Source organism: Megalobrama amblycephala, linkage group LG19 (assembly GCF_018812025.1).
Source record: "Megalobrama amblycephala isolate DHTTF-2021 linkage group LG19, ASM1881202v1, whole genome shotgun sequence".
NCBI lineage: Eukaryota > Metazoa > Chordata > Actinopteri > Cypriniformes > Xenocyprididae > Megalobrama > Megalobrama amblycephala.
Window position 1 is genome coordinate 36,094,754 of NC_063062.1, and position 24,128 is coordinate 36,118,881.

Consider the following 24,128-nt stretch of genomic DNA (forward strand, 5'->3'; position numbering starts at 1 on the left):
TAAGGATTTTGAATTAATCACATGCATTAATGCGTTAACATTGACAGCCCTAATTTAGATATAAATCTAAAAATATAAGATTTTGTAGAATGCAAAAATCAATTTTTGGGAAAGTACATTCCCAGCCAGTCTTCAAAACTATCTCCTTATATTAGCTCAATTCATAACAGTAAGCTTGTAATAATGTTTTATAATAAATCGATACTGGTGGATTTCTGCAGGACATTAGAGCATGCAGCAGTTCGTCTTTGTGTCATTACATCACGTCTCTAAACAGAAGGAAGGTGTCCCAGCTAGATTATGCATATAGGATGCTACTGGTAGTGGATCATTTATAGCCTTTTCTCACAGCAGCTGCAATAATTAAACTTATCATTTGGATGGCGTATTGTAATCCAGAAAGATCCAAATGACAATCATCAATCATCAACTGGAGATTCAGCCGTGGTCAAAAAGCAAAAGGCTTCGGACTGCGGAGTGGCTACAGAAATTGAAATCTACAGTTAACACTAATACACACTAAATACACAGGAATGCAATGCTGATGTTGTTAACATTTATATTTGTTCTCAAATTGTTACAATAACAATAATTTGCACGGTTTGATGCGCTGACGAGCTGTGCCGATGCACAATGCACGTAAAGATAATAATTCCGCATATAACTGCAATTGCAGGTTTCAAACAGAGATGGCGACTAAGAGGCAAATCTTACGGACAGCAGCATTAAGCACTCAAATCACTCGCACATACGCTGGTGTCTGTGCGCTCCTTCCACCTGCAACCAGATTTTTATGTCTGCGTGGACAACAGTGCATGTGCGAGTGATTTGAGCGCTTGATAAAAATGGTCCACTAGATAGTACGCACAAAAATTTACCTCGCGCAGACTGCCCGCGAGCCAGGGGGGAACTCGGACAAGGGAAGTTTCTTTTTTATTATTCTTATTTTATTTATTTACTTTTTTTTTTGTAATAATTTGTAACCAGTGACAGACAGTACTTCGTGACTTCAATTTAGGCCTCAATGAATCCACAGTCCTGTAGAACTTTAGAAACAGCAGGTATAAGATCTTTGGCATAGTCCCACAGATGATCATCTCTTATAAGGTTTGCGTTTGGGGTGATATCAATGTATTTCGAGTGGTACATGCGAGCAATGGAGTTGCTCACCCTTATTGTGGTGGATCCAGGATTCACAGTTTCCAGCAGGCCATGTACAGTAGCCTTCAGAGTTAGCCGAGGACTTACTATAACCTTGAAATTGTTGAAAGCTGTGGGGTCATTGGGTATTCGCTCTATATAATTTAAAATATTCCATCCCGGTACATTTTTCCATTTGTCTTGCTCGTAATCCGTATAAGCTTTTGCAGTGAAAGGGAAAGCATTAGTCTCAAACTCAAAGCCCACAGTAGTGCCGTACATCTTCTCAAGCTCAGGCAACAGCTCCGGCCAGGTTTTCACCTTGAGAGGCAGAATGAGCTCATCTAGGTCTTGTAGAGCCACATAGTGACTTTGGTACATGTAACGATAAATACAGTCATTAAGTGCAGGAATTTGCCCATAGTAATGCAGTTCACCTGAAGATAAATCTTTCCTCCAGCCACTAGACACTTCGATGTGATTTTTAATGGTCCATGGGATGATCTCCACAAAACCTCTTTTCACATAGTAGTCCAGAACCTTCTGTGTGTCTGAATCACAGTTGGTTTTATATATCGCCACCCTTTGAGCACCAAGCAGTCTGAACATCTCCATTGACTCGACTAAATTCAACACATTCTTGTAGTCATACATGACAGAGATGCAGATTGTAAATTGATATGGGAAGACTGCTGGAACATCTCTGTTTCTAACAGGTAGGAAGGATGTTATGCTCTCCGAGATCTCTCTGGCTGTTATTGCAACATGCGTTGGTATCGAACACGGGCTATTGATGTGACACGTGATGGTAGCAGTGCCGTACTCAAAACCAAAGTGGTCAGAATGAATTGTGTATTCTGCTGGTGAGGTCACGTTCCTCCCATCACAGCACATCACACAGCTGTATTTCACCTGCTCTTCACGGAGAACAATGGCAATTGTCTTTATCTGTTTCTCTCCAAAGCGATAATCCATATAAGAGCCAGTCACATATGTGTGAAGGTTCCCGACTTTAATCACAGGACCGTCCTTCACTTGAACACCACACGCCTTTGGAGCTGGAGGACTGGTTGGTAAATGTGTGCTTGGAGGAGGATTTGTCAGGTCAGAGCCTTTACTCTGGTAGTTTTTTATGATAGGTTTGGCATTATGTGCTTTAAGTTTGGCATTATATGTTTTAGAGTCATCTTGCACATAAATGAAGATGATAAAGAAAAACACAAATAAAATGGCACAAAAATAAAAGATCTTCAGTCCACAGATCCTCTTGTTAAAAGCGTTTGCTTCTGATTCACTCTTCAGTTGGTCATATTTCACATCACATTTCCCTAGGGAAAAGAAAGAAAAAACACATTTTAAGGTTGTCTCTAATAAAGCTTTTGACTTTAATGAACAAATGCACTTGTGATTGGGATGTGACCTCTGGTCTCCTGCGCATCCACAACACAAAAAGTCAGACTCAAAAAAAAAAAAAAATTGCAGCTTGTTTTACTTTTATAAAATGAGCTGAAGCAACATAATTGGTGAACATTTTGTCACAATTTAATTTAATTGAGTTCAATCTACTTTCATAAGTAACTTGGTCCATTTGTGTTGTGACTTTATGAATATTGTTTCTTGCATTAACTAAAACCGAGCAGTGAATTAGCATAGAACTGAACTGGGAGAGTAAAATGTTGAAATTGGGTGTTATTGTATGCATTGTTGAGAGAAGAGAAAGACCTGTTAGTGTTTTATTGTTCAGTTACAGTGGGTACGCAAAGTATTCAGACCCCCTTAAATTTTTCACTCTTTGTTATATTGCAGCCATTTGCTAAAATCATTTAAGTTCATTTTTTTCCTCATTAATGTACACACAGCACCCCATATTGACAGAAAAACACAGAATTGTTGACATTTTTGCAGATTTATTAAAAAAGAAAAACTGAAATATCACATGGTCCTAAGTATTCAGACCCTTTGCTCAGTATTTAGTAGAAGCACCCTTTTGATCTAATACAGCCATGAGTCTTTTTGGGAAAGATGCAACAAGTTTTTCACACCTGGATTTGGGGATCCTCTGCCATTCCTCCTTGCAGATCCTCTCCAGTTCTGTCAGGTTGGATGGTAAATGTTGGTGGACAGCCATTTTTAGGTCTCTCCAGAGATGTTTAAGAGTTTTAAGAGAGAGGTTTAAGTCAGGGCTCTGGCTGGGCCATTCAAGAACAGTCACAGTGTTGTTGTGAAACCACTCCTTCGTTATTTTAGCTGTGTGCTTAAGGTCATTGTCTTGTTGGAAGGTAAACCTTCAGCCCAGTCTGAGGTCCTGAGCACTCTGGAGAAGGTTTTCATCCAGGATATCCCTGTAATTGGCTGCATTCATCTTTCCCTCGATTGCAACCAGTCGTCCTGTCCCTGCAGCTGAAAAACACCCCCACAGCATGATGCTGCCACCACCATGCTTCACTGTTGGGACTGTATTGGACAGGTGATGAGCAGTGCCTGGTTTTCTTCACACATACTGCTTAGAATTAAGGCCAAAAAGTTCTATCTTGGTCTCATCAGACCAGAGAATCTTATTTCTCACCATCTTAGCAAACTCCATGTGGGCTTTCATGTGTCTTGCACTGAGGAGAGGCTTCCGTCGGGCCACTCTGCCATAAAGCCCCGACTGGTGGAGCACTGCAGTGATGGTTGACTTTCTACAACTTTCTCCCATCTCCCGACTGCATCTCTGGAGCTCAGCCACAGTGATCTTTGGGTTCTTCTTTACCTCTCTCACCAAAGGTCTTCTCCCCCGATAGCTCAGTTTGGCCGGACGGCCAGCTCTAGGAAGGGTTCTGGTCGTCCCAAACATCTTCCATTTAAGGATTATGGAGGCCACTGTGCTCTTAGGAACCTTAAGTGCAGCAGAAATTTTTTTTGTAACCTTGGCCAGATCTGTGCCTTGCCACAATTCTGTCTCTGAGCTCTTCAGGCAGTTCATTTGACCTCATGATTCTCATTTGCTCTGACATGCACTGTGAGCTGTAAGGTCTTATATAGACAGGTGTGTGGCTTTCCTAATCAAGTCCAATCAGTATAATCAAACACATCTGGACTCAAATGAAGGTGCAGAACCATCTCAAGGATGATCAGAAGAAATGGACAGCACCTGAGTTAAATATATGAGTGTCACAGCAAAGGGTCTGAATACTTAGGACCATGTGATATTTACATTTTTCTTTTTTAATAAATCTGCAAAAATGTCAACATTTCTGTTTTTTTTTCTGTCAATATGGGGTGCTGTGTGTACATTAATGAGGGGAAAAAAATGAACTTAAATGATTTTAGCAAATGGCTGCAATATAACAAAGAGTGAAAAATGTAAGGGGGTCTGAATACTTTCCGTACCCACTATATGTATTTTATCTTGACATTTAAGCCTTGTGTTATGTTGCGGGTCAATTTGACCCATTTTGATTTTTGAGTTGACTTAAATGCCGGTTAAACTTTGTTTTGTTTTTTTTCTTGAAATTTTGTGACTTTTTCTCATTTAGGGTCATAAACATGCATGCAAATTTTCAACACTCAAATGTGTTTTGACATATACACACAAAATTACTGTAACATAAGTGATGTTTGCAGGTCAATTTGAGCAACTGTACAGACCCAAAATAATAAGTTTATATATATATATATATATATATATATATATATATATAGATTATGTTTGTTTTTAACTACCCTTGAAGGTATATCCCACTTATTCCCACTTCAATACAGAACAATTAAATTCAATTCCCATATCAATACAGACAAATATTGTGTCAGCCAATAGGTAAAAAAATAGCTATCATTTCTTATTTCAATCTATCTGAAATATTATCTAAGCTATGTTGTTGACTTTTTCCCATTTATGGTCATTAACATGCATGCAAAGTTTCAACATTCTGATGTGTTGTGAAATGTGCATACATAAATTGTATACGTTATTACTGTTCATGGGACAATTTGACCCATATAGACAGCCATTTAAAAGCAGCTAGACCCAAAACACTCCTGTGTTGTATGTCACAGCTCTTAAACTCTAGTCCAGAAGTGCCAGTGTCTTACTGAGTTTAACAACTATTTATTTTCAGTTTGTGAAAATATAAAAGTTATTTTACCTGTTAATTGTCTGTCCCACTTTTTGAGCATAGATATGAAAATGACTTTTCCAACATAAATTGTTAAAAATCTTGAATACTTCAGAGCACAGACTTAAGTTTGGTATTTTTTTTAAAGGAGAAACGTAACAGATTATCGTAGACGTTAAAAAAAAAAAAAAAAAAAAAGTTGTAAAAGTAAAGTTTTAAAAAAGTTATAGAAGTTTAATTTATGAAAATTTTAAATAATATATATATATATATATATATATATATATATATATATATATATATATATATATATATATATATATATATATATATTACAAAACATGTTCAACTCTAAAACTTCAAGAACATCAAAGCTAAATATCTGAACTATTACTGTGCCAAATTTTATTCGGCTACTGTCCCTTTAAGACCTGACGAACGCACGGACACATCCTTCCTGAATTTTACATTCATACTCACCAAGATGGGCATTTTGATATTGTTTCTGAGTGTATTTGACCATTAATAAACCGCGAAAAGGAGGTTATTTTGGCAGTTGTATGTCAAACGCGGCTTTATAATGTTTCTGTGCTTCGTGTGAATGAGTGAATGAATCGCAATTAGAATGAATCGCGATTAGAAATTCGATTTATTGTGCAGCCCTAGCACTGTCTCTGTACAACTTAAAAAATTATAAATACAGTATATTGTACATACCCGATTCCAAAAAAAGTTGGGACACTGTACAAATTGTGAATAATAAGGAATGCAATAATTTACAAATCTCATAAACTTATATTTTATTCACAATAGAATATAGATAGCATATCAAATGTTGAAAGTGAGACATTTTGAAATGTCATGCCAAATATTGGCTCATTTTTGATTTCATGAGAGCTACACATTCCAAAAAAGTTGGGACAGGTAGTCATAAGAGGCCGGAAAAGTTAAATGTACATTTAAGGAACAGCTGGAGGAACAATTTGCAACTTATTAGATCAATTGGCAACATGGGTATAAAAAGAGCCTCTCAGAGTGGCAGTGTCTCTCAGAAGTCAAGATGGGGATCACCAATTCCCCCAATGCTGCAGCGAAAAATAGTGGAGCAATATCAGAAAGGAGTTTCTCAGAGAAAAATTGCAAAGAGTTTGAAGTTATCATCATCTACAGTGCATAATATCATCCAAAGATTCAGAAAATGTGGAACAATCTCTGTGCGTAACGGTCAAGGCTGGAAAACCATACTGGATGCTCGTGATCTTCGGGCCCTTAGACGGCACTGCATCACATACAGGGATGCTACTGTAATGGAAATCACAACATGGGCTCATGAATACTTCCAGAAAACCTTGTCGGTGAACACAATCCACCGTGCCATTCGCCGTTGCCGGCTAAAACTCTATAGGTCAAAAAAGAAGCCATATTTAAACATGATCCAGAAGCACAGGCATTTTCTCTGGGCCAAGGCTCATTTAAAATGGATTGTGGCAAAGTGAAAAACTGTTCTGTGGTCAGACGAATCAAAATTTGAAGTTCTTTGTGGAAAACTGGGACGCCATATCATCCGGACTAAAGAGGACAAGGACAACCCAAGTTGTTATCAGCGCTCAATTCAGAAGCCTGCATCTCTGATGGTATAGGGTTGCATGAGTGCGTGTGGCATGGGCAGCTTACACATCTGGAAAGGCATCATCAATGCTGAAATGTATCTCCAAGTTCTAGAACAACATATGCTCTCATCCAGACAGCACGTCTTTCAGGGAAGACCTTGCATTTTCCAACATGACAATGCCAGACCACATACTGCATCAATTACAACATCATGGCTGCGTAGAAGAAGGATCCGGGTACTGAAATGGCCAGCCTGCAGTCCAGATCTTTCACCCATAGAAAACATTTAGCGCATCATAAAGAGGAAGATGCGACAAAGAAGACCTAAGACAGTTGAGCAACTAGAAGCCTGTATTAGACAAGAATGGGACAACATTCCTATTCCTAAACTTGAGCAACTTGTCACCTCAGTCCCCAGACATTTGCAGACCGTTAGAAAAAGAAGAGGGGATGCCACACAGTGGTAAACATGGCCTTGTCCCAACTTTTTTGAGATGTGTTGATGCTATGAAATTTAAAATCAACTTATTTTTCCCTTAAAATGATACATTTTCTGAGTTTAAACATTTGATATGTCATCTATGTTGTATTCTTAATGAAATATTTAAATTTGAAACTTCCACATCATTGCATTCTGTTTTTATTCACAATTTGTACAGTGTCCCAACTTTTTTGGAATCGGTTTTGTATTTCTACACAGACAATATTTGACTTGGAATCCTTGGACAGAGCCCATGACTTCATCTTGGTCGATGAAGCAGGCTTTAGTCTAACAAAGAGAAGACGGAGAGGCCAAAACATGATTGGACAGTGGGCCATTGTTGAAGTCCCTGGTCAACCAGGCAATGTCACAACCTGTGCTGCTATCAGCAACCATGGTGTTCTACATTACCATGTTACACTCGGGCCATATAACACCCAGCACCTTCTAAGATTTATTGCCAATCTAAGAGATATTTTATTTGAGCAGCAGGTTAAAGAGCTAAATGAGAATCCTATTCCCACCTACAGTATGTGATAGTGTGGGACAATGTGAGTTTCCACCGAGCTGCTCAAGTAAGGGTATGGTTTAACATCAATGGGCAGTTTATGAACTTGTACCTCCCACCATACTCGCCTGTCCTGAATCCGATTGAGGAGTTTTTCTCCTCTTGGAGATGGAAAGTATATGATAGACAACCCTACACCAGAGTAAATCGGCTGCAAGCCATGGATTTAGCCTGTGGTGATATAGGTGAGGAATCATGTCAGGGCTGGATACGGCACACAAGAGGCTTCTTCCACCGTTGCCTCAGGAGGGACAATATTGCTTGTGATGTCGTAACAGCCCAAAGACAAGAAGAAGCACACTGATCACGTTTACTCCTTTGATTTTTGTCCCTTTTAGTATTGTATACTGTAGTACAGTGCATTGTAGGCTGTATACTGTACAATGAACAAATTGTGTGGCCCTGAACATTGTGTTTGGAGAAATGTGTCAAGTCAACTGAGAAAAACTATAATTGTAAAGCTGTGGGTTGTAAATAGTTATTTCAAAAGTAGAAAAAATATATGCTATAATAACATTCTAAGTTCTAGAGTTTCTAGAGTTTCTAAGCTACTTTAGTGACAAATCACAGGACAGCGCTGACAACTAGTTTCTGCTCATCTCAGCGCGCAATCTTCATGTTTTGTGCAGCTACTATTTGTATGATTGTTTGTGCCACAATGCAGCTGCGCGAGCACAGTAGCTCGATATAATAATACACACCCAATCGTCTAATCGCTATAATGTCCAAACTGGCAAACCTTGAGAAACACACAGCTGACAAAGCTTAGTGAAGACGCAAGGCTCACCACTCACGCACCGTCTCTGAGTGTTGATGGCATTCACCTCCGTGTTGTTTCCATGCCGCTGACTGGACAGGGCGGAGTCACATGGCTACACACGTGGTATGTTTTTAAGGGGGAAGTATTACAGTTTTTTACAATTGCTTAAGCACAATTTTAAAAACAAGGCTCATTTTGTCAAAACACTACACACAATTCACAGATAAGCACACAGAACACCTCAGTTCTTTTGCAAAATGAAACACTTTATTCAAAACTTTACATTAATTTAACAAAACCCAACTTTGACACCGTATGGAACATACACGGTTCATACATTCTGATTCTGTTTGTTTTATTTACACACTCCTGAGCTCAATCTTAAACACTTGTAACTTTTATACTTATCTAATGATATAGTCTGGGTTTGATTTTTTTTTTTTTTCAGAGATATTGTTAAAGTACATGAATATATTGACAAAAAAAAAAAAAAAAAAAAAAAAACACCAGTACTGCACATTGACGAAAATTGTCTCAGGTTACGTATGTAACCATAGTTCCCTGAGAACAGGGAACGAGACTCAGCTTTTACCGCATTTGGGGGAACATCACATGTGAACTGATGTCTGAACGCCAAGGAATCAAACCACTCCAATCCTATTGGCCAGTGACAGCCTATGACGTCATAATAGCGCGAACCCGGAAGTATAAAAGGAGCGCCTATGGAAACAGTCAGTACCTTGTTGTCTTGAGGGACTGTTAGCAGGCAGCCCAAGGCATAGCATGGCAATGCAGAGTCTCATTCCCTGTTCTTAGGGAACTATGGTTACATACATAACCTGAAACGTTCCCTTTCGAAGGAAACTTCAACTCTGCATTTACCGCATTTGGGGAACAAAATACCCACACTGCCATGCTCGAGGAGAGTGCATGCCAAAGACGGCTAGACAAACATCCAACATTTCCAAGAGAAACACTGGAAGCAACTCCCCCTCAGGTCACGCAAAGGCTGTCAGTGACAGCATTCCCAACGGCCAAAAGCCCAAGCTGAGCCTAAAAGAGGCCTTCCATAGAAAGCCTACCAAGGCTGCCCAAAGCTTCTGGACCAACATTCCAAGGAAAGGGGTCCCTTAAAGGGAATGTGGCCAGGGAACCCCAGCCAGTCACTAGAAGGCCACCAGGGAGGGCGACTTAATCTGACATGGGACAAACTCAGTCTTGCCAACCCTGTCTGTAGACAGAATCTCCAGAAATGCTTTCTTCATGGAAGACAGCAAGTAAGAGGGACTGCAAGAAGGCAGTAAGCAACTCAAACCCACACATAGAGATGGGCATTCTGAAGAGCAAAACTCAGCTGAATGCAATGAACCCTCCTATTGAGGGGAGTAAACTCTGCTCAATCCTAGGATCTACTCAGTGCCTGATTATTTGCACTGAGGAGGCTGTGTGCTAAGGAACCCTGATACTGGGGAGCACAAACCAGCCTGGGGGCTGATCTCAATGGGAGGCTTCATAGAAGTCTTCAACCAATGATCAGCTTAGGGAGCTAAGCACAATTACAAAAACAACCCTAAAAAGGGAAGTACAAAGCTCAATCTGACAGATAGACCATACTGTAGCCACATAATCACGGAGGCCGGAAAAGGGGCCTACAACATGACCAAAAGTTCTGTATAAAAAACTACATATCACACTAGATACATAGTGGGAAGTCCAAGAGCAGCCTGACAAGGCCGCCCCCCTGAACGTCTAACTTGCTAGAAGCAAGAACAAACCACATGACTTCAGTAACAGCAGATAAAACTGTGAGTGGCCACATAACAGTCCATCTATCACAATCCAACAAGGCAGTGTACTCGGTAAAAGAACCTTTTACTCTTTAACCCTCTGGAGTTTGAGGCTGATTTGGGGCCTGCAGAAGTTTTGACATGCCCTGACATTTGTGCTGTTTTCAGTTGTCAATAAACATATTAATGGAAAAAGTGTCATTACACTGTATTCAGCACACAAACTAGGCTACCATAATATGTGAGAAACATGTATATACATGTTTGTATTTTTGAAGGAATAACGTTTATGCATGGTTATTGAAAAAACAAAAAATTTAAGTCACTAAAATAAGGCCAAAAAAATAATATTACATATGTGTTCACAAGACTTCTGGGTATTGGAGGTTGTAGACTAGAGTTTTTGCTTCAAAATTATGCAAAAATTATCCTGCCTACTCCTTCATATAAAACAATATATTGAGTTTTTGTAAGACACTTTTTGTCAAGAAACACAGTATGCGTGGAGGCGTGAATCATCATCAATAATGGGTGATTTACACCTGAGAAGACAAAAGAATCACATAAAGACCTGTAATGACCTGCATAAATAATGAGCTCTTTCAGTCTGGTAGGCTGTGAAAAAAAAAAAAAAAACCTGTGATCATGTCTCAAGCTCATCATGGTGTATATGAAACATACAGAAAAAACAGCAATACTCTGAAATATTATTACAGTTTAAAATAATGGTATTCTATTATATTCTTTAAAATATAATGTATTTCTGTGATGCAAAGTGTCTGAACAATTATGTTACCTCTATGACATTTCATATAGCCTTTTAGCTTAAAAGCATGCACATTTGGAGAAATATTGATGGATTCTCATATGTTTATGTCAATTTTCTATACAGAGGAGTAATATTTATTCAATATTTATTGTCATCACTATGAGCGCTGGATACTGTGTTTTCAATTCATACTTGCAGCCTTTAGTCCACAAATTAATCTAAAGAAGAACAGGCTTCTAGAGATCACTAACTATGGCTATTCAGAACACTTTTGAAGACAATAAATACACGATTGAGACGATGTATACATGTATTGCCTCAGAATTTGCGTCTGAATAGCGCTGGCTCCATGGGCGTGGCTGCATTAGTGGATAATGAGCTGAATCACGGACTTGTGACATGTCTCTTTTCATAAAGATTACATAAACAGAGAATATTTGTTTTTGATTTGGCTTACATGATTTAAAACCTGACAACGTTTTTTTAGACATAAGTCTCATTTTTGTGTCATTAGTATTCACTAAGTTACACTTCCTTTTCTGAGAACTATCAGATTGGACTTCGTTCAGAGAGAGACAAGAGATCACACATCATGTTTTCTTTATTTTGCAAAACGCACAACATTTTGTTTTTACTCTGAGTGAACACAAATAAAAGAATATATTCAACAGATTAAAACTGTGTATAACTCTTAATTGTATGTGCAACATTGACAGAGTATTTTGAGTCTCTATTTCACACTGGTAAGAAAAAAAACGAGGTGGTATCACCGGCGATACCTCAGACTCCAGAGTGTTTAAGCAAGAGGAGTACAACATACGCCATCATGCACTAAGGAAGGCCCCAAAACGGGCCTATAACCTTTGTGAACACGTGGCATCAGCACGTGGCAGTGTTTTCAAGCTCCAGGACGAACAAATAACCAAACTGCGAGGAGGTTAATAAGTCACCTGGGGCCCTGGCCAACCAGCAACATACTCAGAAAACTATTTCTACTCTCTTAGCGAGAGGAGTATACTACAACATACACCAGCATGTACTCAAAGGAGGCCTAGAAAGCCTACCTGTCAACACACGGCGATAGCTACTGGCCACTAAAGTTCTAGGAGCAAAATAGAACCAAGTTACTTACAAGGTAACTACTTAGCTTCAACTAGATCTAAAGTAGAAACCATGCTCAAGGAAGCAGATGCAGAAAAACCGAACAGCAGTTAGGTTTAACACAAAAACTCACCCTGAGAGGTAAGCCACTCAGAAAACATACTCAGTTAAAGCGCCTTTTACTCTCAAAGTGAGAGGAGTACAACCGAACTCCAACATGCTACCCAGGAGGCCTACAAGGCCTAAAATTCGTAAACAAGTGGCGTCAGCTAGTGGCAGTCACGACCCATCCATGGTGATGAGTGAATAAATACCAACACACAAACTGTGCCAACATGTGACCTGAAAGGAGGCTTAACTAGGGCCTACAATTCTACCACACGTGGTGCCAGCTAGTGGTATAAAGGGGACCAAGCTCAAAGGGGACCAGCTTTAGACCCAACAAGCAATTGTGTGAAACTAGCTTAACACAACCTGAGCAAAGTCTACACATTCCAACAGGCAATGTACCAGCATGTAATAACAGGGTACAATGAAATGCAAACATGGTCTAAGGGAGGCCTACACTTCAACATTTCTCCAAATGTGCATGCCTTTAAGCATATTAAGAAATTACGGTTAATATAAGATTTTAAGAGTAAAACAGAGGTCAAAATGTGAAGCTTGAGTCTTAAGCCAAGTTCAGACTGCACGATTTTAGCCCTGATTTTGGCTCGCCGACAGGTTTTTAGAAATCGCCGACAAACGCATGAAATCACAGGCAAATCGGTGCTCGTTCATGCGAGTGACAATCACGCAGTGTGAATGAGCAAAGAACGCGTTCTGAGTGCAGCAAATTAGCTCAAAATAAATATGAATAATTAATCATAACTAGTTATAATTAATTATTAATATTTTAATCAGTTAATAAAATTAACTTAATGTAATAAAATTAATATTACAATCAATTAACCTGTTGTTCAATGAACACACAGTGTTAATTGTTTATTAATTCTAAGAAATGTTCATTTCCAGGTTATGGGAAATAACAATCTTATTCTTCTAAAAGCCTGTAGTCAGGACCGACATGAATAGGGACTCCCGTATATGAGCGCAAAACACGGACAACCTTACGTGTGACATGAACAAGACTTTATTAACTAGACTAAACACTTAAACTACTCTAACATTCACACACATACATGCATACAGTTTACCAAGAGAGAGAGGGCTAAAGCAGAGTACAGGAAGCAAGAGGTTACAGCATTGTTGTACATTTCAGCAGATCAACAGCCTTGAGCAAACCATCAGTTTAGTTTTAACAGGCCCTTCTTTCAAAGGGGTAAGGATACTCAATGTATCCGATAATGAGACTAAGTTTGATACTTGCATGTCTCTCCAAGTTGAATTAAAACTGTCCTGATGCAATTTGTGGAGGCTCCCGTTGAATCTTTGCTGATATTGTCTTGATGAAAGAGAACCAGTTGGATTCAGAGGATCTTTGGTGAATGGAAGGTCTAGGCCGAGGCCTGGCACAAGCTTGGGGTTCCTTAGAAGCTTCTAGCTTCTTACAGCATCATCTTGACGTCAGCATTTGTCAGTAAAAGAAAAGAAGAGGAGGACGAGCAGGAGAAGAGAGGGGGTTCCTTGTGATCAGTGAATATAAGGGGTGAAGATGTCACACCCTCTTGAGGTGTCTGAGCCAATAAGGAGTTCCCCTTTCAGAGGGAAGTTTTACGAGTCTTTGTTCTGTAGCAAGATATTAGCATAAGACACTGGATTGGATGAATGAGAGAATAACCTTCTAGCTTCCTATAATTCTAACATGTCACAGAGTTAGTAACATGTAACATAAATTACCAAATAGGAAATTAAAGTTGGAGTCTGTAGATACCAAACATGCTGCCAATGTGATCTCAGTTAACTATACATTTGCACCTATGGAACATTAATACCAAAATAGTTCAAAAGAGAGAATTAATACATAGAATAAAGCCTATAAAAGGAAAGTCATGAGATGGGAAAATTGGATACATGTTTATACATTTCCCAAGTGGTTATATAGAGAATACATAGGATTAAGAGAGTTTATTTGTCCTTCTCAGGAAGAATGAGTCACTAGTCTCTCCAGAATTCTTCTGGATCATAAAAGTACCATATAACTGTAACAGGACACCTAGGTTGGCCTGTGTGCTAGCAACATTGGGATGCTGGTTACAGTTTTAGGGGGATGAGTTCAGAGAACTTTGATAGTGAGAGTGAGTTTATGGGTAATTCATTAAATACAATGAATAATTGTGTGGCTGATTGGTCCAGACGTTACATGAGAGAATCGCTGATGAGTCGCCGACACCCGTGAGATATTTGGCATGCTAAATATCTGGATGTGTCGGTGATTCAAAGTCCTGCTGTGTGAAAAGTGTTCTGACTGAAAACTATATCAGCAATGACCAACAGCCAACGAGATACAGAGCAGCGGTGAGTTCAGGGAGGAGTTATAGACCACCATCATTGCAGAACACACAATCCTTGTTCCTCGCGTCTCCCCAACCATTTCCTCCTCCATATTCTTCTTTTCTTTTTCTTGTTTTCGCTGCAAATCAGCGCACAGGCAATTCTTATTGCAAGCTTCTTGTGGGCTACCATTTTTAATAATAATCCCAGTCTCACGTGAGAACTCTGGTCTTGCACGCGTGATATCGCGTTGTTTCCTTGTCACATCGACAAGCATATGTTTGGTTGTGAAACGTAGTTTGCGTGCCAGAGTTGTCGGTGATTTTTCCTATTGTAAAGTCATGCAGTGTGAAACCTTCTGTTGCTGATCCATCGTGCAGTGTGAACACAGCAGCGACTGAATGCTGGCCAAGATAGTCACGCAGTGTGAAAAGAACAGTGACCCGACTACTTTGAAAATCGTGCAGTCTGAACTCGGCTTTCGATCATTTTAATGAGGTATAGTTTGTCAACTGCATATTAACATTTAGGCTATATATTATAACAAATAGTAGCCTATATAAAATGCCATAGAGGTAGGAATGTTCAGACGCTTTGTATCACAGAAATACATTATATTTTAAAGTATATTAAAATAGAAGACCATTATTTGGTTAGAGACTTGAGACTTCTTTCAAAAGCATTATAATGGCAATGTGTTTAATCTTTTGACTGGTACTGTAATTTAACATAGGCCTATACAAAATTTTCTTCACATGATGTGCAATAATACGTGCATGCATGAGATCACAAAAGTCATGTTTTTTTTAAAAGAGTGGACATTAATCCTGTTATCAGCATGATCACAGAGGGTTTTTTCACAGCCTACCTGACTGAAAGGCCTCATTATGTGGCTCATTATGCAGATCTTTTGTCTTCTCAGGTGTGAATCACAGCATTATTCATGAAGATTCACGCCTTCATGCATACTGTGTTTCTTGACAAAAAGTGTCTTACAAAATCTACATCAATATATTGTTTTATATGAACGAGTAGGCGGGATAATTTTTACATAATTTTGAAGCAAAAACTCTAGCAACTTAGCAACTATGGCTTAGCAACTCCCTCAGGAGGAGGCCAGAACTAGGAACTATACAACCTAACAAGGGATAGTAATTACAGATGGTGGTAAAAACAATAAACACCTAACCTAGCTCTAGCCTAGGCCATAGCAAAGTCTGGGCTTCATTCTAAATCCTCCCAAAAAAGAATAGATAAAACAAAGCTCAACAAGCTTGTAATGCCAGGCGGCTGATGAAGGCCGTCCTAGGCATAAACAACTGAAGTGATGAGTGCTAATTCAAACTGTACTAGAAACACTAGCTGAGAAGCTGCTCTAACATAAATGGCTAAACAGCGGCCATTTTGTGGCTGCATGTCATCGTTCTAGCCAAAAATAACTTCAGTTTTTCCCAAAACCCCCTAAACTTTTACTGACTACATGCTCAGGAAAACTATACAGGAAAAAAAAGGTCCACATATTTAGAAACATAAATATAGACCCAGTTTACCTTCCTGCGGCTCAAAGAACGAAAGGCTGATTTATACTTCTGCGTCGGACCTACGCCGGAGCGTCTGCACCATAGGCTATGCGTCTGTTTTCATTCTGAGTTGTTGTCCGCGTTGACGTGCATGCAGACCACTAGTGGGCAGTGTCCGTGGTCATGTTGAATATCAAAACAAAAGCCGAAGAAGAAGCAGCTCGTCATGTACGTTGTCAGAGAAGCTTACATAAAGAAATGGCAGAGAAGGCAAATAGGTAATGAACCACTAGGCCAGTGTTATATACTTTGTTCACTTGAGTACTTAGAATATCCCAAATGTTTCCAACTATTTGTAAATCATGAGAAAATTGCAATTTTAACCAAGGCTCCGAGATGTGTGAGGAGTCGCCTGTCAATTGCGTCATACCCGCGTTACCCTCGGTTTCCGGTTTTATTTTGTAGAAACCATGGAAACACCAAAGATGTTTTAATATATTACACGTTTTAATAGACAAGGGAACAACTGTTTTTATATATTTATAGACAGAAAATGATTTGTTATATAGCTCAACACGTTTAGTCTTATTCTTTAAATTAATTTCCTTGATTTTTGGTGAGTTTTATTTTTAGTAACAGTAATACATAGTTATCTCCATCATACAATACGTTTTAAAATTAATTGCATGCCATTTATCAACACAAGCCATCTAATATTTAATATGATATTCTAAAATCGATCTATCTTACTGCAGGGTGTCTCAAACAAGTGTCTTGCATCAGCCGCCGAGTGAACGCACAGAGTAACATTATAACATAATTTTCAACACACTCAAATGTATCTAATAATAAACAGAGCTGTGTTACCTCATACTAATGACCGGAAAAGCGGAAGCGGCGCCGGCGACTGTGTCATAATAATCGCTCCGCTGCTCGTGAGTTGTGCAATTGCTACAGCGGCCTCATTCAGCTCCCACAACACTCGGTCCTGCTCTGCTTCATACTACAGTAATGTTAATAATCTCATCCATGATCATGATTTGTTCCCGAGTCCTGTCCCTATTCTTTTGCACCGTCCGTTGAGATGGAGACTACATGTCCCAAGATTCCACTCTCAAACTTGGCGTCATCAATCTACGCCTTTGTTTTGAATAGGCTTCTAGTGACCTCTAGTGGCCAAAATTGTTACATATTGTACCTTTAAATTTTTGAAGAGGTGCACGTCAGGCTACGTCGTAGGCTACGCGTGGTACAAAAAGCGGCAGTGCCACACTGAAAATCAGAACATATTCTAAATACAATATAGTACATGAACAAAAACATTTTTGGAGACAAAACAAAAGCATGATTTTTAAATGAAGAAAAAAAAAAAAAACTTCCAAGCATCATCTCTTTGCCTAGCTGGATCTGGACATAACACTTCATCCACATCACAGGCGATGTCCTCTCTCACAAGACAGCGAGGGAAGAATCTTCTTTAAATGGCGAATCCATCCTTGCACAGACCCTGCATCAATTAGGTCAGGCCTTTTCTTGAATGAGGTATATCCTGACATAGGACTGGAGATTGTAAACCTTCCATGCCAAAAAAAAAAAAAAAAACTTTCTCAATGGGTTTAAGGAAGGAACAGAATGGTGGGAGGTATTGGAGTGAAAACTGTGGACGCTAATGAAACCAGTTTTGGACCAGAGCAGATAGGTGGGAATTTACATTGTCCCATATGACAATGTATCTCAACTGCTTTGCATCCATTTGGTCTTCTGCTGTGACGATTTTGTGTAGTCGTTCTAAAATGTGAATATGTGGGCCGAGTTGTAAGGGCCTAAGTTGGCATGCTGGTGGAGGACCCCATTCTGCGTGATTGCAACATACATTGTGATGTTACCTCCACGTTGTCCTGGGACATTCAAAATAGCTCTGTGGCCAATGATGTTTCTCTATCTTCTACTTACTGCTACATTGCCTTCCATTTTGTTGAAGACACATAAACTCACCTTTTGCCTTTTTATAGTACTTGCACCTGATTGTTGAGTTTACAGTTAAGCACCTAAGTGTCTGCACGCCTGATGGCTGTGTTTGATCAATTGGTTTATAGGGGTGGTATTTTGGAAAGCAGTGTCTTGAAATGGCAAAGAAGAGACATTATGTTCGATTTCTGTTTCTAATGTAGAGAAGTGTGTTTAGTGTTGTGCAAAACAATGTGTGTAGTGTTTTGCAAAAAGTGTGAGGCTGAGAATGTGCTTATAGTTGTGCAGATCTGGGCTGAAGTTTTGCTCCTTGAGTGTAGAGTTTCAGTAACTGTGTTATTTTTTAATTTTAGTGTGTAAGCAGTCGTAAACAGGATTAACAGGATTTAACCGACATGGAAAATGATGTAGGTTAGCGGTTCTGAATTTTGGTTTCGATTAATAGTCCAGCCTTAATATACACACAGTTCTTCAAAACCTAAAGCTTCTCTTTCATGAGCTCCTATGTACATTTCTGAACAAGATCGAAAGTAATTGGCAGAGAGATATTAAAAAATTCATGGTAAACATGAAAGCAAGATTGAAACCAAACTATTTTTTTTTTTTTTTTTACTGTGAGCATTTGTAGCTGTGAATACAGTATTACACAGTATGAAAGAAAAGAAATACATCAACCATGTGTAGTTGGACAGAAACAATTATCTTTACTTCAAAATTATTCATGATTTCTTAATATCATGCATGCCATGCGCTCTCCATTTATTCACTAGATTTAGAGCAGTGGCCAATTTGGGCAAAAAATCACAACCCTGTCACAGTCAAGCCTGTCGCACCTACATTTCCCTTTCGAAAGGGAACTCAACTCTGCACTGATTGCGCTATGGGGAACTGTCACTTGTGACAGGTGTTCGAAATGCCAAGAATCACAACACTCCAATCCTATTGGCCGGCAACAGCCTATGATGTCATTATGGCGAGAACCTTGACGTATAAAGGGAGCGCCTGGAAGCAGTCAACATCTTCTCGTCTTTTCGGGACTGTTTTGTTCGTGCCGTTGTTTCACAAACTCCGGTAGAAAATTTCTCCTTTTATGTCTGCAAACATTCAGGAGAATGTGTTCATCCGTGTCCCAGGGGTTTGACACTTGATTTACACGTTTCTGCCGTTTTTCTGTCTGGAGAGGAGCGAACGCATAGACGATGCTTGAGGGCGTCGTCTATGTGTGTTCATCTATTTTTCTCTCGGCTTCTCCGGGACTGACGAGGATGTGTTGGATGACGGTGACGTCCGTGTTTGATGTCACCGCGTCTGATAGCGAGCGCTCCTCTGGCTGCTGGGTGTGTGAGCTGCTGTGTTTTTGGGACGCGCTTTTTGGCGGGCTGCAGCTGCCGTGGGAGCGCGTTAAGAAAGGGCCGCGCGCGGACGGCTCAACGAACGGTTCCTTTCTGTCCATGAATGTTGCAGCTCCCACAGACTTTTCATTCTCTCCTGATCTCCGCGCTTGAGATCGGGAGTGCATGGAAAACCCTCTGGCCATTCAGATTTGGATCTGAGCCGGACAGACGGGAGGAGGTAGAAGTGAGATTTATCTTTCACCTCCCATTTATATATATATATGTATATGTATGTGTATGTATGTGTGTGTGAATATATACATATACAAATAACTGAAGCGACGAGTGCTAACTCAACCCAAACTAAAGTATTAGCTGAGAAGCTACTCTAACATAGGAGGCTACAAAATAGCAGCCATAAAGCGGCCTTCATGTTTTGAAAACTAGCCAACCTAACGCTACAGTTATTTTGCCCAAAGAACCCCTCCCACACAGCAGGAGACTCCTAGGAGGATCCGCATTCAAGTCGCCAAACCCGCGTGACTGTCACATTCATTTTGGCACTGCCCAGACAATCAGCTCTACCTCCGGGCGGCGCCGTAAATTCTACTGTCAATCAGCGGCTCCTGAGCGGACCCATGTCGGATCCGTGGACGCGTACGCGCCTTTACAGTAACGGTTATATCAATTTGCGGGTTTGGCTGTGGCGAGGCAACGAATTTATGGCGAGAAAAGGGAAACAGGAAATGTGTTATAACTTCTGCATACATTGATTGATGTTTATGAAACTTCAGCGGTGTGTTCGTTATAGGAGTCTGATCACATGGATGTGACTATTGTGAGTCAAAGTTATAGCGCCACCAACTGGCAGCAAGAAGTGTGTCACTTTCAAAATGCATTGAGTTCACTCTGTTATGTTTACCTGATTTGCTTCAAACTTCATCAGTGTAATGTCAATACACAGCAGATGTAGACCTGTGACAGGATTCTTGATATTTTAAATATTGTTGCCATGGCAACACATCAAACTTTAATAATATTCTTGAGTGTTTTTGAGGCTCTTAACATCCTTCAAAATGCATGAAACTCGATACACACATCAATATTGTCAACCAGTAGACATGGACAAAGCCATAGAAATGGGCGTGGTGGAGGGGCTCAGTAGCACCACCTTTTGACAAAAGTGGGGGGGTTAGTTTTTCCTACAGTCACCAAACTCGGTACATATATTGTTCTCATCAAGCCGGACAATTTTCTAATTTACATTCATTAGCTCCAACCAACAGGAAGTCAGCTATTTTGGTTTGAATGTTAATTTTTTGAAAAAACAGGCTTTGAATTTAATACTACTACTCCAACAGGGTTTATACAATTTACACCAAACTTTTTTTACTTGGTGCTAATACATTGAAGTTGTTTAATTGCAAACGGATTTTGGATATCTCAAATGGTTTGGCCGTGGCGAGGCAACGAATTAATAGCAAGAAAAGGGAAACAAAGTGTTATAACTTCTGCATACATTAATTGATTTGATGAATCTTCGGCTGTGTCTTCGTTCTACAAGGCTGATCACATAGATGTGACTATTGTGAGTCAAAGTTATAGCGCCACCAACTGGCAGCAGGAAATGTGTTACTTTCAGCATGCTTTGAGATCACCATCTTATGTTTACCCTATTTGCTTCAAACTTCATTTAAATAATGTCAAAACATGTCAGATGTAGACCTTTGAAAAGAATTGTGATATCTCAAACACAGTTGCCTTGGCAACGCATCAAACTTTTATATTGGTTTTGAATGCTTTTGAGACTCTTAGCATGCTTCAAATTGTTTGAAACTCCACACACACATCAGGATTGTTAGCCAGTAGACATGGGCAAAGCCTTAGAAACGGGCAGGGAGGAGGGGCTCTATAGCGCTACCTTGTAGTGCAGTAAATGTGGAGTGAATTTGACAGTCCTTTTATGCTTAACTGTTTTAAATGCCCATTGCCCGCCATGCACAGTTGCCCTGAAGCCACAGGGATGGCGGTGCCACCGGGCTTTGGCCCGTCATCGCTGCTCGCATCTATATTTATTTTTATTATTATTTATTTTATTTTTTATTCCGAATATTCGGGCACTTTTGGGGCCCTTACTATGCTCAAACTCATGAAACTTTTGCACATACACTCGGAACCCTCGGCCATCAGGGTCGGGCAGAAGCTGGTACCTGGGCGTGGCAGGGGGGCTCGACAGCGCCCCCTTGAATGGGCTTCGTAAACTTGGCCATATATCAAACACACTTGCACATATTAGTAAGAAACTCAGTACATATATAGATCTCATCGGGCCGAACAACTTTCATGCTCTAAGTTATACGCCAGCTCAACAGGAAGTCAGTTATTATGGGTTGTTTGAAAAACACGTGCTTTGGAATTTGATATACTCCTTCTAGACAATTAATCCGATCACCACCAAACTCGGTCAGCATGAAGTCAAGACACTGATAATGAAATATTGCCAGCAGATTTTTGATATCTCGAACGGTTTGGCCGTGGCGAGGCAACGAATTTATGGCGAGAAAAGAGAAACAGGAAATGTGTTATGATGTCTGCATACACTAATTGAAGTTTATGAAACTTCAGGTGTGTGTTCGTTATAGGAGTCTGATCACATGGATGTGACTATTGTGAGTCAAAGTTTTAGCGCCACCAACTGGCAGCAAGAAGTGTGTCACTTTCAAAATGCATTGAGCTCACTCTGTTATGTTTACCTGATTTGCTTCAAATTTCATCAGTGTAATGCCAATACACAGCAGATGTAGACCTGTGACAGGATTTTTCATATTTTAAATATTGTTGCCATGGCAGCACGTCAAACTTTAATAATATTCTTGAGTGTTTTTAAGGCACTTAACATGCTTCAAATAGCATGAAACTCGACACACACATCAATATTGTCAACCAGTAGACATGGACAAAGCCATAGAAATGGGCATGGTGGAGGGGCTCAGTAGCCCCACCTTTTGACAAAAGTGGGAGGCTTAGTTTGTCCTACAGTCACCAAACTCGGTACACATATTGTTCTCATCAAGCCGGACAACTTTCTAATTTACATTCATTAGCTCCGACCAACAAGAAGTGAGCTATTTTGGTTTGAATGTTAATTTTTTGAAAAAACAGGCTTTGAATTTAATACTACTACTCCAACAGGGTTTATACAATTTACACCAAACTTTTTTTACTTGGTGCTAATACATTGAAGTTGTTTAATTGCAAACGGATTTTGGATATCTCAAATGGTTTGGCCGTGGCGAGGCAACGAATTAATAGCAAGAAAAGGGAAACAAAGTGTTATAACTTCTGCGTACATTAATTGATTTTGATGAATTTTCGGCTGTGTGATCGTTGTACAAGGCTGATCACATAGATGTCACTATTGTGAGTCAAAGTTATAGCACCACCAACTGGCAGCAGGAAATCTGTTACTTTCAGCATGCTTTTGAGATCAACATCTTATTTTTACCCGATTTTCTTCAAACTTCTGTTGAATAATGTCAAAACATGGCAGATGTAGACCTTTGAAAAGAATTGTGATATCTCAAACACAATTACCTTGGCAACGCATCAAACTTTAATATTCATTTTGGATGCTTTTGAGACTCTTAGCATGCTTCAAATTGTTTGAAACTCCATACACACATCAGGATTCTTAGCCAGTAGACATGGGCAAAGCCTTAGAAACAGGCAGGGAGGAGGGGCTTAATAGCACCACCTTATAGTGCAGTAAATGTAGAGTGAATTTGACATAGTCCTTCGATGTTTAACCGTTTTAACTGCCTATTGCCCGCCATGCACAGTTGCCCTGAAGCCACCGGGGTGGCGGTGCCACCGGGCTTGGGCCCGCCATCGCTGCTCGCAGCTATATTTATTTTTATTATTATTTATTTTATTTTTTATTCCGAATATTCGGGCACTTTTGGGGCCCTTACTATGCTCAAACTCATGAAACTTTTGCACATACACTCAGAACCCTCGGCCATGAGGGTCGGGCAGAAGCTGGTACCTGGGCGTGGCAGGGGGGCTCGACAGCGCCCCCTTGAATGGGCTTCGTAAACTTGGCCATATATCAAACACACTTGCACATATTAGTATGAAACTCAGTACATATATAGATCTCATCGGGCCGAACAACTTTCATGCTCTAAGTTATACGCCAGCTCAACAGGAAGTCAGTTATTATGGGTTGTTTGAAAAACACATTCTTTGGAATTTGATATACTCCTTCTAGACAATTAATCCGATCACCACCAAACTCAGTCAGCATGAAGTCAAGACACTGATAATGAAATATTGCCAGCAGATTTTTGATATCTCGAACGGTTTGGCCGTGGCGAGGCAACGAATTTATGGCGAGAAAAGAGAAACAGGAAATGTGTTATGATGTCTGCATACACTGATTGATGTTTATGAAACTTCAGGTGTGTGTTCGTTATAGGAGTCTGATCACATGGATGTGACTATTGTGAGTCAAAGTTATAGCGCCACCAACTGGCAGCAAGAAGTGTGTCACTTTCAAA

The 24,128-nt window shown here is 39.8% G+C and overlaps 1 protein-coding gene across 1 annotated transcript in view; it reads right to left on the bottom strand.

Moving 5' to 3' along the window:
* Nucleotides 1–924: 924 nt before the first annotated feature.
* Nucleotides 925–24,128, bottom strand: part of LOC125254603 — a 34,495-nt gene continuing 11,291 nt past the window's right edge. The window contains exon 2 of the mRNA XM_048169284.1: nt 925–2,468. Within this exon, the coding sequence (XP_048025241.1) occupies nt 1,015–2,468 (1,454 nt within the window). The 3' untranslated portion in view covers nt 925–1,014. The remainder of the gene's footprint in view (nt 2,469–24,128) is intronic.